We start from the raw sequence: 14,482 nt of genomic DNA, 5'->3' as shown, positions 1-14,482 counted from the left end.
ACACAGAGTAGCAAATTACCAGAGGCAAACAAGTTTTCATTAAAATTCTCCATATTGTAGCTTTACAACTGTTGTAGTTTTTATGTTAAACAGTGAATGTTGCTGCAGGTACAATTAAGCAATTATTCAGATGCTAAATTTAAAGCATCAGAATAATGCTTTTAATTATTTTAATTTTAAGATTTTGTTTACTGAGACTTTATAACTGATTTTGTTTATGGTTTGGGTTATGTGTGGTTTTTATTTCCGTTGTATTTATTGTTGTGTTTTGTGCAAAATCAAATTTCATTCATCTTTTCTAGGGCGAACTTGCATTATTATGTTATTATCAATCTATTACTTTAAATGGTCTCAAAATCAACAATTTAATTAATTATCACAACAATTTCTGTGAATATTTACTGTCCAGTAAAATTTATCATGATAATCTAACTGTATTAAAACAGCAGAAGAGTTTAAAGAGGAAGTACATTCATAATAAATTTACAAATACAAAAATCATTTTGATTTTGACGTTTTTACATTTACCAATATTTCTTCCTCTGTGTTTTTAGTTTTATGTATAAGTGGCCCAGACTTCAGACTCTATGTCACCGATCTTCCTCTTTGGTGAACTGCACACACGGACTCTTATATGACTATGTGTGCGAAAAGTCCACACACTCAATAATTTCCAATAGCATGATTTATTGTTCTTCTATTTCCTCTCTTTTTACCAAAAACGGGATGACAAAAGTCTTCAGTCTGATGTTTTGGTCTCAGCTAGCTCCTTTATTTGTTTACAGAGATTCCATAATTCATTTTATTTGCTGTTTCTGAAGTTTTGTTTGTTTATTTTGGATATTTACAATGTCTTCCAGTTCCAGTGCTTAGTGTTCATTAGAATTAAAGTTTATTGAGCTTTAATAATGTATTCTTGCGTTATTATTTCATTACAATTATATTACTTGAAAATGGTCTTAAAACAACAATATTATCGTTTATCGCAATAACTTCTGGGACCATTTATCGTCCAGCAAAATTTGTTATTGTGCATCTATTATTTGCCATTTTGTCCTCATGTAATAGGGAAAAAATTTGAAATCGACGTCTAGGACCTGACCTATAGAAGGAGACGGCTCACTGAATATTGATGAATCTCAAGGAAAGCTGAAATGACAAGGACGATAAAGACAGCATCTTTAATGATGTTACCTTCATTGTTTAAAGAATCACCGCCATAGTGCAAAAGGTAAATGCATTTATCACAACTAATTTTATGTTACAGGCACAGCCAGGGCTCCTAACAGAAAAAACTGCATCAGAGAATGTTTTTATCTTGGCTGGAGCAAAGACAACGAGTTGGTGGCATCAATGGAATGTCAACTCCCCTGCAGTGGGAATCTGTGCCTGTTTTCTGGGTCTTCCAGTCTTTTTATTTTTTTTTTTAAAACCACTCTCTTTAAGCGAACGCCAGCTTCAATGAACGTCTTGAAGAGTTAACAGTAACTCCTGGGAGATGAAGGCAGCCAATGCCCTGGAAAGGCCCAGCTCTTCAAAAGCCTGTGTGGTTGTTCCTCTGGAGAAAGTGACGTAATGTCAGCCTCTTGTCTGACAGTTTGCAGGGGAAGGTGGAGGAGAAAGAGAAAAGGAATGGGGGGATTTGACAGGAGCGAGATAAAACACAAACTTTCCCAACAAAATGCTAATTCAGAGAAACTAAAAGACCATGCTGGCAGAGTGCTGATTTCACACCAACCCCCCACACAAATGCTGGTACGTTTAGTTTCAAAGAGAGATACTGTTTGCTCTGGAAACATTAGAAAAATCCACTGCAGGATTTGATGAATTTGTGTAAGAAATATTCTGATCATTTGGTAGGTGACCAGTTGGCTGATTTTCATGTTAAAGTAGCTCCACTGTGAAGCTAAAAATAATTTTTTCCTCTAGTCTGTGAACACACCATGGCAAATCGGTTAATTTGCTGTAATAATAGCCTCAGTGTGAAAGTTTTTCATAAGTAAGTGTATCTGCCACTTCTGCAAAGTGTTTAACGTTAGGTTAGAGGAAGCACAGAGGTGTGAGGACGTCCTCGAAGACTTGAGTTATATCTACCATTCATTTTACTATTAACCAGCAGCTATTGCTTTCCTTTATAGGAATATTTGCTAGATTCATGGATAAAGTGAAGTACAGTCTACTTATTTACAGAAGTTTCGGTGACGCTTTGACTTGATGGAATAAAGTTCTCAATTATTTTTTTCTTACTAAGAACTACAACAGATTTAGTTTTAATTTTGCTTTAATTTTACAGTTAAGCCAAAAACAGTGAATACACATGGCAGATTCTTATTTAAATCAACAAAAACAGAGACAGGTATCTGAAAAAATCCATAAAACAATGTAAAAGAAACATTTCTGAAAAAAAGTTCTAAAATGCAAGAAAAAAAAAACCATGGAGAAGATTGTTCTTTGCAATGGGCAAAAGAAAAATATTGATTAACCTTCCAGGATTTTAACTTTTCTCATACCGGTGTACCGATTTCCATATTCTGATCAACTACTTATCTTTAAGAAACCTGATCTGCTCATTCCAATATTGTCTGGTAGCAATTTATTTTGTCTAAAAAAAACCCTCTAAATATAGTGACAAAGTTGATTGTCTTTTGTGCTCTTCAGGTATTTTAGACTTGGCAGCTTCCTTGAAAACTCCACAGATTGAAGTCAGTTATCAGCCTAGGCTGCCTTAAGATGTTATTACTACTTCAAGTCTAACAAATACCAAATATACTACATGTGTTTAGTTCCATGTGCATTCACTAAAATGACAAAACATTGATGGTTTAACAATAGGTTCCCATAGCAACCACTGTGAGGCATTGGCTATTGTCTGGATGTTAATCTAGCAAAAGAATAGCCTCCCTTTATCAAAAGTTAGTAAATAATTGCCTCAGCATATTGAAAATGTCATTATGTGCCTTAAACATTTGTTTATTTTTGAATTTACAGTCTCATTGTAAAGTATTTATTATTATAACTTCTAAATATGAAGGAGCTTTTAGTGTTTTGCGATATTTTTAGAATATCTTTGCTGTCTTTGTTGTATGAGCACTGATGCTTTAAGTATTAACTGAAATAAATATTATGTAATATTCTTCTGTCTTTTTACATTAAGTTGTTATTTGGAGCTAATGAGGGATTTATCTGCACCTATTTAGCAAATGGTGGCAACAGAGACATCAGTTCAGTTTGCTAAACAGATATTCCAGAGACTCCTCAGCAGTTTTGTCATGATAACACATTTTCCTGGACGATAAATTGTCCCAGAAGTTATAACATTAAACTATAATATTGTTGTTTTGAGACCATTTTAGGTGATATAATGGTAATGGCACAATAACGCAAGAATACATTCTTAAATATTAATAAACTTTAAATTCAAATAAACATTTAACACAGGAACTGGAAGACATTTTACACATCCAAAATAAATAATCAAAACAACAGAAACAAATCATAAATTGGATTATGAAGCCTATGACAACAAAATAAGGACTAGTTGAGACCAAAGCAGCAGACTTTGAGGATTTTTATCATTCTGTTCTTGGCAGAAAGAGAGAAAAGAGAAAAACAATAAATCGTGCAATTGGAAATTATTGAGCTCATTTTAATTTATCATACCATTAACTGATTTATTAATTGCTAATTGCAACAGACCTAATTCTCAGAGATTAAAACGACAGAAAATAAGGGCTGTGATGACCAATCACCCGTAAACTGGTGTATTTTTATATCGGTGGAGTGAGAAAACAAACTAAGAGTCGCCACGGAGACAAGCTTAGCACCCAGCTCTGATTTCTCCTACCTGCTGTTCTCTCTGCGTTCTGCCAGCATTTCAACTCTTCACCATCAGAAGAAACAAAAATATTCCATCAAAAGGCAGAAATCAGCCGCTCGTGCCCCTGTGAAAACGTCGCTTTCCGAAAAACCCAGGCGACGGCAGAGTCATGCCTTTCCGTCTTGGCAGCATCAGAACAGCACATGCTACGTACGGACGCACAGAGCGCGGAGGCAGGGATCGTCTTCAACTGGCAGTGCTAGAGGCTTTGTTTTCCACTAAGCATACTGTGTGTGTCCGTGTGTGTGTGTGTGGTCTGCCGGGACTGGCACAGCTGATCCCCCCCGACACCGGGTGGGGTGTACAGAGCTTCAGAGAGAGAGAGAGAGAGGAGGGTGGAGTGTGGCGAACACTACAGCCATAACAGAGAGGAATGAACCATTTTGTCAGGAGGAGGAGACGCACGACTGCCAGAAATGAGCAAAATAAAAAAATTAAAACCACTGACATTATGGTTCAAGGAATTAAAGCTAATTTGTGAAAAATTTGTCAAAAGTTCAAAAAATTTTGTAAAGATGGATGAAAAAAAACCCTTTAGGTTGTATTTACAGCAGTCCTGTTTAATCTGCTTAAACAGAACTCCAGTTTGTTTGTCAGTTCACTTTAACACTGCACTTTGTCCAACGATACAAACCAATTGAAAAACCTGTTCCCCTCCTTGCCTGTGGTGGCGCTGCAACAAGAACTATGGAAGAAAACAAACAGCATCAAACTCTAATTCAAACCAAAAAGTGAACACTGGCCTGTTCGGTTGAAGTGAACTCTGGCGCTGTTCGAATGAATATGTGAATGCCACGCAGACCCCAATAGGAAGCACACAATAGCGGAGGGCATTCTGGGTAAATACAAAAAACGAACCCAGAAGTTTGGTGGTCTTTTACCAATTACAAAAGAGAAATCCCATGACTTAATTTTAATTTATTATGATATTAATTGATTCATTGCTTTTTGCAACAGGCATAACGAATGATCCCTTTTAAAACTCTGTTAATTGAGTTTTTATTTTTATATTTTGGCACCAGTGGCCTTTGATGTAAATCATGCAGAAAGTGGGAATCAAACTCAGGACAACCGTATCGAGGACTATAACCTCTTCACATGGTGATCGTGCTCTACTAACTGAGCCACCCAGCGCTCCTGGATTTATTTTTTTATTGAAGGGTGAAATTTGCTCACATATTTATCAGGAAGACTCAGAAATATGGTTTCCAGATGCACACTGAGGGGTATAAAATCAGTCCAGCAGAGGAAAGAAAACATCCTGCGCCACGCTGAATGAAGCCTGCAACATTCTCATAACAAACACACAAACTTGAATCTACAGCTGAAGATTTAAAAGGTAAACAATAAAATAAAACACCAAGCAGTCTCAGAGGCTTTAACTGCAGCGAGATAAAAAGCTGTTGCGTTATTCAGCCTTAAGGAATCCTTAGCAACCAGAATGTTATTAGTTGCAATATCTGCCTAAAACTGGGCTCATTGTGTGAACTGTAACTGCATTATAAATGTCTATATGAGCATGCAGGGCATTTTATATTATGACTCAATGTGACTATGCGTTAGAGTTTATGAAAAACACATCAAAATAAGTTACGGCAATAAACAAAGCTGGAATATTTCATTTTCCATCTGTCCAATAAAACAACAAACCATTACCCTGCTTTCACTTGAGTCTACAGAATAACCCCAAAGTCGACATCCAGCATCAAAACACCGCCCAATAAAACACAGAACCATAAATCCATTATTTATAAAAAAAATGACAATAATTTGTTATGATATTCCTGAACGCTTTAAAATGGATAAATTATCCTTGAATTTAAACAGCACAATAAATGACGCACAATAGCAAAATAAGACATAACTGTGTACTTGGCAACGTCTGTGTAGCAGTAAACTGACTTCCTGTTATCCTCAGCACTTTTGGTTCCTTCTGAGAATGAAAAAAACTGAAATTATTCAGTTTAATTATAAACAAACTTCATGTGGTTCCTAAATTAATTCTGCAAAATAGGTTTAAAAGCACATGACACAACTAGATGAGACAGACAGACTTTATTACCCCCTTTGTGGCTTGCGATCTGGGAAATGATGTATATGTATATCATATCCACAAACACCACGTGTGTTCCCTCAAGAAGCACACACAGAGCAACAAGCCGGAAATAAACATCTTGTTGCTAATAACATTGGCCCAGTTTTACTTCTTGGACTGATAAAGATACGTTTAGGCCTGTCGCAATTAACAATAAATCAATTAATCACATAATAAATGAAAAACAGCTCAATAATTTCTGTCTGTATTATTTATCAACAATTTCGTAGACTTAACCCAATTTATTTGCTGTTTCCTGTTATTTTGTTTCTTTATTTTCCATATCTAAAATGTCTTCCAGTTCCTGTGTTAAATGTTCATTAGAATTTATAGTTTAATATTTGAGAATGCTTCTTGCATTATTATGGCATTACCATCTTACTACTTGAAAATGGTCTCAAAGCAACAATATTAGCGTTTATTGTTTATCATCCAACAAATAACTAACATCTACAGGTGCAGAAAAAAAATTTATTTGTTTGAAAATCGCAATTTCTAGTCCTTGAAATTTTAAATCAAGTCAAAATGCAAAAACACACTGATTTTAAAATCTTTGCCACTTCTATTGGCGAGTACAATTCAAATCGCATTATGCGTCCATTCGGCCACCGTATGTACTTAGAATAATTCTTTGATACTTTTTCCCATCAAGGAAAAGCCAGGAGGATAGGCTAACCTAACACTGGAAATTTAAGTTACAGAACAATAGGCACAAATCTATTTTTGTTTTAAGATAAACAGGGGAAATTTGATTAAGTATGAAACTGTTTTAAATAATGTTTTGTTTATACCATCTTTTCTTCTTGTCAGTCACATAATTTAAACAGAATCAAATGGTTTCTGAATTTAAAAAATGTTTCCCAATCAAAATTTGATCTTAAAGATCTAAATCAAAAGACACTGAAATGTTCACATTTCTAACGATATAGTCATATTAGTCGCATTATTAATCCCACAGTGGGAAAAAAACAACACAAAAATATCTATAAAACTATGTAAACAACTCTAGTGATAACGTACCAAGACATAAAATTAAATTAAAATTAAATATAATTTTCCTTTGGGATCAAAAAGTATTTTTGATTTTGAATTTAAATTTAAACCTGAAAAATCTGAAAGATTTTAAATGCAGAATATGTTGTTTTTAATGAAGGTTACACAAAACATTTGCATACATGAACAATTTATTTATTATGTATCCCTTTTTGAAACAAATGTCTTAATGAAACTGCTTACTGAAAACATGGTTGTGTTTGGGCTAATTAAAAATTACCCAATTATGTTGCATTTCAAGACAGAGAACCTTGTAAAACACAGTCTGATGCTGTATTTCTATCTGACAGTTCACTTCGTCATCCTCTTGGTAAAGCATTTCACTTGGTCCAAAAGGAAGCGCTCTTTGTTCTCTGAGATGTGAATTAGCGCCAGTCTTGTACTGCATTATCCGCAAGATTTACATGTAGCTACATAGTTTCACCGGATCAATAAGGCTAACAAAGCACAAAATCCAAAGTGCTGCAGCACAAAGAGGAAATCACAGGGATAAGATGTAATATCAGGTCAGAAGATTTGCTTTCATTCTTTCATAAAGGCGCAGTTACTAAAATGTTTTATTTACATTCAAGTAAAACTGTATGAAATGCAATTTATAGTAAGAGACAGTATATGGAGTCTTTCTCCCTTTTATCTTTAGAGCTTTTTGATACATAGGGTTATGATTATTTCTAAAAGTCTCCATCATATCTTAATAACATTGATAATAAATTATATTTGCAGTGGAAAAGGATGGATATATGGCTGTTAACTCAAGTTATCAAGTTTCCTTTCAGATTCTTCACTCTAGTTTGTCCACTTCATTCCACCCAAACCTGTTTTAAACGACTTACCAAAATGATAAACCAGATTATCACCACATGTAAATAAGATATTTTTTGTTGGGATTAGTTAAAGAAAGTAACCCCAGTTCTTTTGAACCTGTTTCAGCATTGGGATCAGACAACAAAGCAACTGTTAGTTCCAGGCCAGTGAAATGCAAATATTCTGATAAAATCTACAGCTACCAAACATCAAAGCTGGGGAAGATGTACAATAAACACATGGCAAAATATATTTTAATATTTAAAACAAACAGTTTTAAAGGGCACTACAGAGTAATATTTGCCTAAATTTGGGTTATAATCAAACTGACAAGCTATTAGAAAACTGCATCACAGCTCAGTAACAGTCAACACCTATTAAATTAACTGTTAAATGTACCTAAAATAAGACGCAGTTTATGTGATAAAATGAACCAAAACAACAAATTCAGATGAAAGATATGCATTTATGTCAAGGCAACCCTTGTTTTAGTCCTGCAGAGGAAAGCAGACTCAACTACTGACAGGAGTTTCAAGTTACAAAGCCTGCTAGCAATGAAAGCCGAGTGGGAGAAAAGCAGAAGAATGGAAGAAGTCAAGGCTAAAGCTACCGTATGCTCATAATCAATTTGTGAAGGTCTTGAGCTTTTCCTATTAAAAACAGTCTGTTAGACACAATGAAAGGAAATTAAACTGCTGGATCAGTCTTGACATGCGACCTATCAATCAAAAACTAAAACATACAACCGATTCTGAACAATGAAGGCTACCAACAACCTTCAGTGTGCTCATTAAAATGAACTTGTATCTTCTACGACATGCTGAGACATGTCTGCAGCTCTGCATGCAGTACAGGACAGTTGTTCTTGTTTTATCCTATTAAACTGTCACCCACTGCAAATGCGACCTATATCAGACTTATTTTAAGGAAGTCCGGATGGCAAAAATCCAGTCTTCTCATCCAAAAATCTAATTACTGGCACTTCCATTTGCAGCATTAAATCAGATACATATCAATAGTCTTCAAACATATGCAGTCATGTCACATTTTATCTCATTGACATGTGAGCTGCATCATAATTCTGCACCAGAAGAAGCCAGAAGAGGTAAATTCAGTTAAGGGTTCCCCCAGTGTATTATAAGCCTGGCGGGCCACCAAGCTTCACATGGGGTGCAACTAAAGTTTATAAATGTAGTAAAAGCCTGGCAAGCCACAAGATTGTTATTGGGGTGCAACCAAAGCTCTTAAGTGTATTATAAGCCTGGCGGCCCACCGGGCTTAGGATTTACTCCAGTGTATTATAAGCCTGACTGGTCACCAAGCTTTTCCTGGGGCACAAGTAAAGATCATGACTGTATTTCAAGCCTGGCGGAAGACCAGGCTGTGCTTGCACCCCCACCAAGCACCAGTAACAGTGACACCAGAGTCTCTTTGGTGAAATGTAAAGTCAGTGTTTGAACACAAAGGGAGACTAAGGTTAGGTGTCCCTTTTTATTCACCACTGTCTGTTGTTACTAGTCTGTATGCCAAATACTTTAATGTATAAAGTAGTCAAGTCAAAAGAATTATCTATTTTTTGTGTTTGCTTCTTAAGACTTTATAGTTGGTGTTTAGACATTATTAATTATGTCTTCCAATACCACATAATTACCTACTTGGGTTTTCAAATTTCTTATCAACTTTAAACATTTCTTAAAAACACGATGGGCTGCTGGATGACTGCCTTACCATCCCAATCACTGGGCTTAGCAAGTTTTCATGAGGAAATTCTGAATGATGTAAACAATGGAAGCAGTACCATTACTTTGGTTGGACCTAATCTAATAGGAAGACAGCTAATCTTGAGGTAGATATAAGTCAAGAATCGGGGGGTGGGGGATGAGGAATAATTTAGATGCTGTCCTTTATATAACAATACAATTTTCAAAGAGAAGTCTGTGTTAGATTAAATTAGTATTGGTTCTTCTAAGCCTTCCAAAACAGTAAATAAACCAAAACATACAGATCTGTGCATCTGTACCACATCAGAAATCCTAATATGATACTTCAGAGTCAATAGGGGTCAGTTCACTTCATCACTCACTTTCAAGGCTGGAGCTATAAAAGTACTAAAAGAGGAAAACAAAGTTCATGAAATCAGAGCCTCTTTCTTCCAGTACGAGCACACAGTGACTCTGCTGTCCTTTCACACACAGCTCTCTGTGCAGAAATAAACTCAATTTCAAGATAAAGTTACAACCAGACAGAAACACTGTTGAGCATCGAGAGCAACGTGAAAATCCATCTAAATGCTCAACATTAACCACCACTTCAGATAATTTGGTTTTAATATTAGATTTGACTCTAATGATTATCTGTGGCCAAGAAAGGTGGAAAAGTGCTGATTCATTGCATTTTGCTGGTGGCTTCAAAGATTCTTCTTTTAGCCACATCTGCAGACTTTATCCTGAAGCAAATTTAGTGAAACAGGTTCTGCTTATGTGCATATTTTATGCCTATAGCTATTAAGGCTTGCAGCTGGAGGAAAATGACACTGATAAGGCCTTTAAACCTAATTTATGCCATACAAAAACCGTTATTTCTGCTGTGTGAGCAACAGACTGAAAATTAACAAGGAGTGAGGTATTTTCTACACAAGATTTTTGGGTAGAGGGTTATATTAAAATGTTTTAGAAATAACAAATACTATTCTAAACCTAAGAGAAACAAACATATCATTTTTATCATCAGTTAAATTTTAAAAATTTTAATTTGTCATGGTTATATTCACGATTAAGCCCAAACGTATTTACAACCTTTCCATATTTGGTTTTAACATAATTTGACTGACAGATTCTCTCTGAGTGGTAAGTTTCTATGCATCACAAAACTGAAACAAACTTCAAGAAAACTGCAAAACAGCTAAAACATTGAGTTTCTTCAATTTAAGGTCTTGCTGATCTTCCAAGGAGTGAATTTCCAGAAAATCCACCTCAAGGTCAGACAGTTCAATGCTTAGAGAAATGAAAGAAAATCCCAAGAGCTCCATTTCAGATATTAAAGGTTTCCTTTAGCATGTTAAATGCCCCATGCTAAAGGTCATGACAGTACAATAAGAAAAGGACTGAACAAGCGTGGCTTGCTTTATAAGTTGAGAATAAGGGGAAGAGTTCCTTTTTATAAAAATAACTTGACTTAGGTTTCCAAAACTGAATCGTAATGAGCCAGAGGCATGATTTTTGTTTCTACTGCACAGAAGTATGTTTAGAAGAAATAAGTGCAAACATCTGGTAAAATCTGTCCAGCATGATGGTGAAGGTGTGATGATTAGGGTTGTTTTTCATCCACTAAGTGAGGACAATTTGTAAGTGGAGTCTGATTTCTGTAAAACTACTCTAGATTAAACATGGGGGGTCTGAGAGACAGCTGAATCCTGGGGAAACTGGGTCAAGTCAAAGCAGTTAAATAAAAGTAGATCTACAAACTAAGCAGCTTCTCTACTTTGCGGTCAACTTTGTTGAACACGTTCTAACACTGCGAAGGCTGGTATTCTGATCTTATGCACCTGAGGTTAGACTCAAGTAGGAATCTGGGAAACCCAAATCATTTCATCCTGTCCTGCTATGCAAAAGCCTTAAAGTTGTTCATTTACACCATGACAGCAGAAATAATTGCAAAGAGAATTAAGAAGATTGCAAAAGCACAAAAGACATTACTATCACCAATGAATTGATTGGTAATTGTGAAGATTTTTATTTGTGATTGAAGGTTGCACATTTCTTTCCAGGTACTCCATAAACATTACTGCATTTCCATTAACTGTAGAATTGTGTAAACTGAAATTACAAAAATAAATTTGCTTAATGAAAAAATGCCCATTTTTAAAGAAACTAACTTCTTTTATAAAAAAGGGTGTTCAGAAATATTGAAAGATATATGTCGCAAAACTAGATTAGAAACACTTTCTTTGAATCACCTGAGTCACATGATCAACAGCCGGATGTTACTACTGGCAAAAACGACAGGAAGTGGTAGGAGGATGATAGTTTGTTTTTGTTTCTGGCTCCACCAGAGCTCTTAGAATCACATAGTTCAGAAAAAGTTGTGTCTCATTCAAACGTGTCGAATCCCTCACTTTTCTGTAAAATGACCGGCTACAATCTCCCCAAAATGCTGCTGACATAGCCGCTTTAAAGTATAAGGGGTTTGTTGCTCCAAAAGCTAAATAAGACGCCGACGTCTCCTCTGAGGGCGGACAGATGAGCGCTAGAGCCATGGCTGAAACTGTTTACATCCCCCGCTGACATAATTTTTAATGATTTAGTGAACAATCTTGTACACATGTGATTTTAATTTCACGGAAACAACTCAAAATCAAAATTGTGTTTTTTCCACATTAAATGAAAACTTGCGTTCCCCACCAAAGTCCAGATCATCGTCACAGTGACCCAACAGTTCCAGGATCTACAATAATCCAAGCCAGAGACTAGATAAAGGACATGTTCAATGTTTGTTGGCATCATTAAACACATTAAAAGCATCAGGAGTTTTCCCATCAGGGTTCCAGCTGTGTTGCAACCCTGCAAACCCAAAGATTTGCCCATATTTGTAATGGGAACACAGCCTGTGAGGTTGATTGGTCTCTCTAAATTGTTATAAGGTATGACTGGCTGTGTTGCCCTGTGTTGGACTAGAAATCTGTCCAGAAGTACCCTGAGTCTCGCCCAATGACCACTGGAGATAAGCAAATCCAGCCCTGCACAGACAATCGACAGACAGATGGATGGATTGCAGATTTGAGAATTAACAACAATAACGTAAACACAACCACAACAATTTTCTTAATTCCTAATTGCAACATATGCCTGGAGACAACTATATAACTCTAACCACGTTTCCATTGACCTTATGATTGTATAATTTGACATTTCGAGAATAAATCTGCTTAATGGAGACTGTCAAATTTAAATAAAAAAAACCAAATTTTTTGATAAAAACTTTTGCCGCTAGGATGAGGTGGCGTTTTTACAGTTTATCAAAATTAGTTTATTTCACAAAACAAGACAACAGCAGAAAGTAGTTGGAGGATCATGGATCAGCAAGTTTTATAATCATTTACTGCGTGAACAAGCTTTTTCACATGCGTTTTAATTGCATTTCTCATTTAAAGGAAATGCCGCAATTGCGAAATTGTGCTTCTTTCAACATTAGCGGAAAAACGACAAAATTTTATGCACATTGGTAACGGAGTAGCTGCTAATGCTAAACTTTCCAACTACCTATGCACCAAAACTCAAGTGACAGGATGCATGAGAAGACACCTGATCAAGATCTGGATTCCTTTAAAAAATTAGAAACTTTAGAATGCAACTAAAAAATGTAGTGTTAAAAATAAAACTAGCAGAAATAATTTTGCCAATATTCTCTGTTGCTGTGTTTAAAAGTAAGAAATATAGATTCAAACCTACACGAGACATTCAACTGACATGTGCTCTAAACAGATCATGCATTTCTAAATAAATTGCAGCAAAATTTCAGATAAATATATTCTGTTAAAATATATCCACAATATTTATATAATTTTGTTGTTTTAATGTCAATACGGGTTAAATCGTTTGCTTTGACATACCTTATACAAGGCAGAGACAAATATGTAGGTTAATTAACTGGTGTGCAGACATCCAGGTCGGCCCTAAACCCACAAACAATGCGCTGACCAGAAGCAACCACAGGTTATTCTAAATCTGCACCTTTGGCGTACAGGAATACAACAAATCTGACCGATATAACTACCCAGAATATGCGAAATATCAAGAATATACAGTCAAAAGTCATCGATGGTTAAGGATTTGGTTCCCCAACCATGATTTACTAATGTTGACGAATAAAAATGTCTTAATACTGAATCATTCTCGGGTCTGTCAAGGTTATCTTGTCAGTGTCCTTGTGGGGTTTTTTCCCAAAGCAGCCCATTTTCCTTCAGCCAGCCCCATCAGCTCGGAGTTAAAACCCAGCTGCAGACCTGCAGTTGGTCACCGAAACGCCTCCAGTTAAAACATGTTAGCTCAAAGAAGCTAACCAGCTGATCGCACTAGCATCGCAGCATCTGAGCGACAACTGTCAAACTAAACCGTGACGTCTTCAAATGAATTGCTATGAAAATAACAAATTATGAAGATAAATATTAAAACTACAGGTTATAGTGCGACAATTGAGTTCATAATCTCGTGTTTAATGGTGTTGTTGTGACGCTAACAGCGGCTGCACCGTTGCTGGTGCTGTTAACTGACGTGATGAACATTCCTGTATATGCTAACTGTGCTAGGCGGCTAGCTGGCGATGCTAACTAGCCGCTCCAGAGACCTGAGCGTATCCGCCGTCCTACTCACCAGTGAGCGGCCTCTGAGGCGAAGTACTTCGGTGGGAACGTTGACGATAACCTCCAATGTGTGCATCCATATGTCTCAGACGATGCGCAAACCTAAAAGCGGTGAGCGCTTCCTATCCTTCCTTCTATTGGTGGCCATTTTTTCCTCAACATCCAAATAAAGCAGAGCTCGTCCCGGTTGCGATTAGGTCCCAGTGCCGAGTTTCCTCCAAACAGCATCCTCCTCCTGACACCGCCAGCGTGGAGAGGGGAGCCACATCTGCAACACAAAGCTGACATCTGTTGG

At 36.3% G+C, this 14,482-nt stretch overlaps 1 protein-coding gene across 6 annotated transcripts in view; it reads right to left on the bottom strand.

The window, feature by feature from the left end:
- The window catches only part of wdfy3 (WD repeat and FYVE domain containing 3), a 92,720-nt gene extending 78,315 nt beyond the window's left edge, over positions 1-14,405 (bottom strand). For 5 of the 6 annotated variants that reach the window (XM_044110923.1, XM_044110926.1, XM_044110925.1 and 2 more), the window contains exon 1: positions 3,845-4,079. In XM_044110923.1, coding sequence (XP_043966858.1) covers positions 3,845-3,873 — 29 coding nt within the window. In that variant the 5' untranslated portion in view covers positions 3,874-4,079. Of the gene's footprint in view, positions 1-3,844; positions 4,080-14,197 lie in introns of those variants that run through there. The other variant, XM_044110928.1, reaches the window with a different exon arrangement.
- Positions 14,406-14,482: the final 77 nt, after the last annotated feature.

The sequence above is a fragment of the Gambusia affinis genome, linkage group LG03, assembly GCF_019740435.1.
Source record: "Gambusia affinis linkage group LG03, SWU_Gaff_1.0, whole genome shotgun sequence".
In the NCBI taxonomy this organism is placed as follows: domain Eukaryota; kingdom Metazoa; phylum Chordata; class Actinopteri; order Cyprinodontiformes; family Poeciliidae; genus Gambusia; species Gambusia affinis.
Note: the sequence above shows the minus strand (reverse complement) of the source record. Positions and strands in the feature narration are given on the sequence as shown.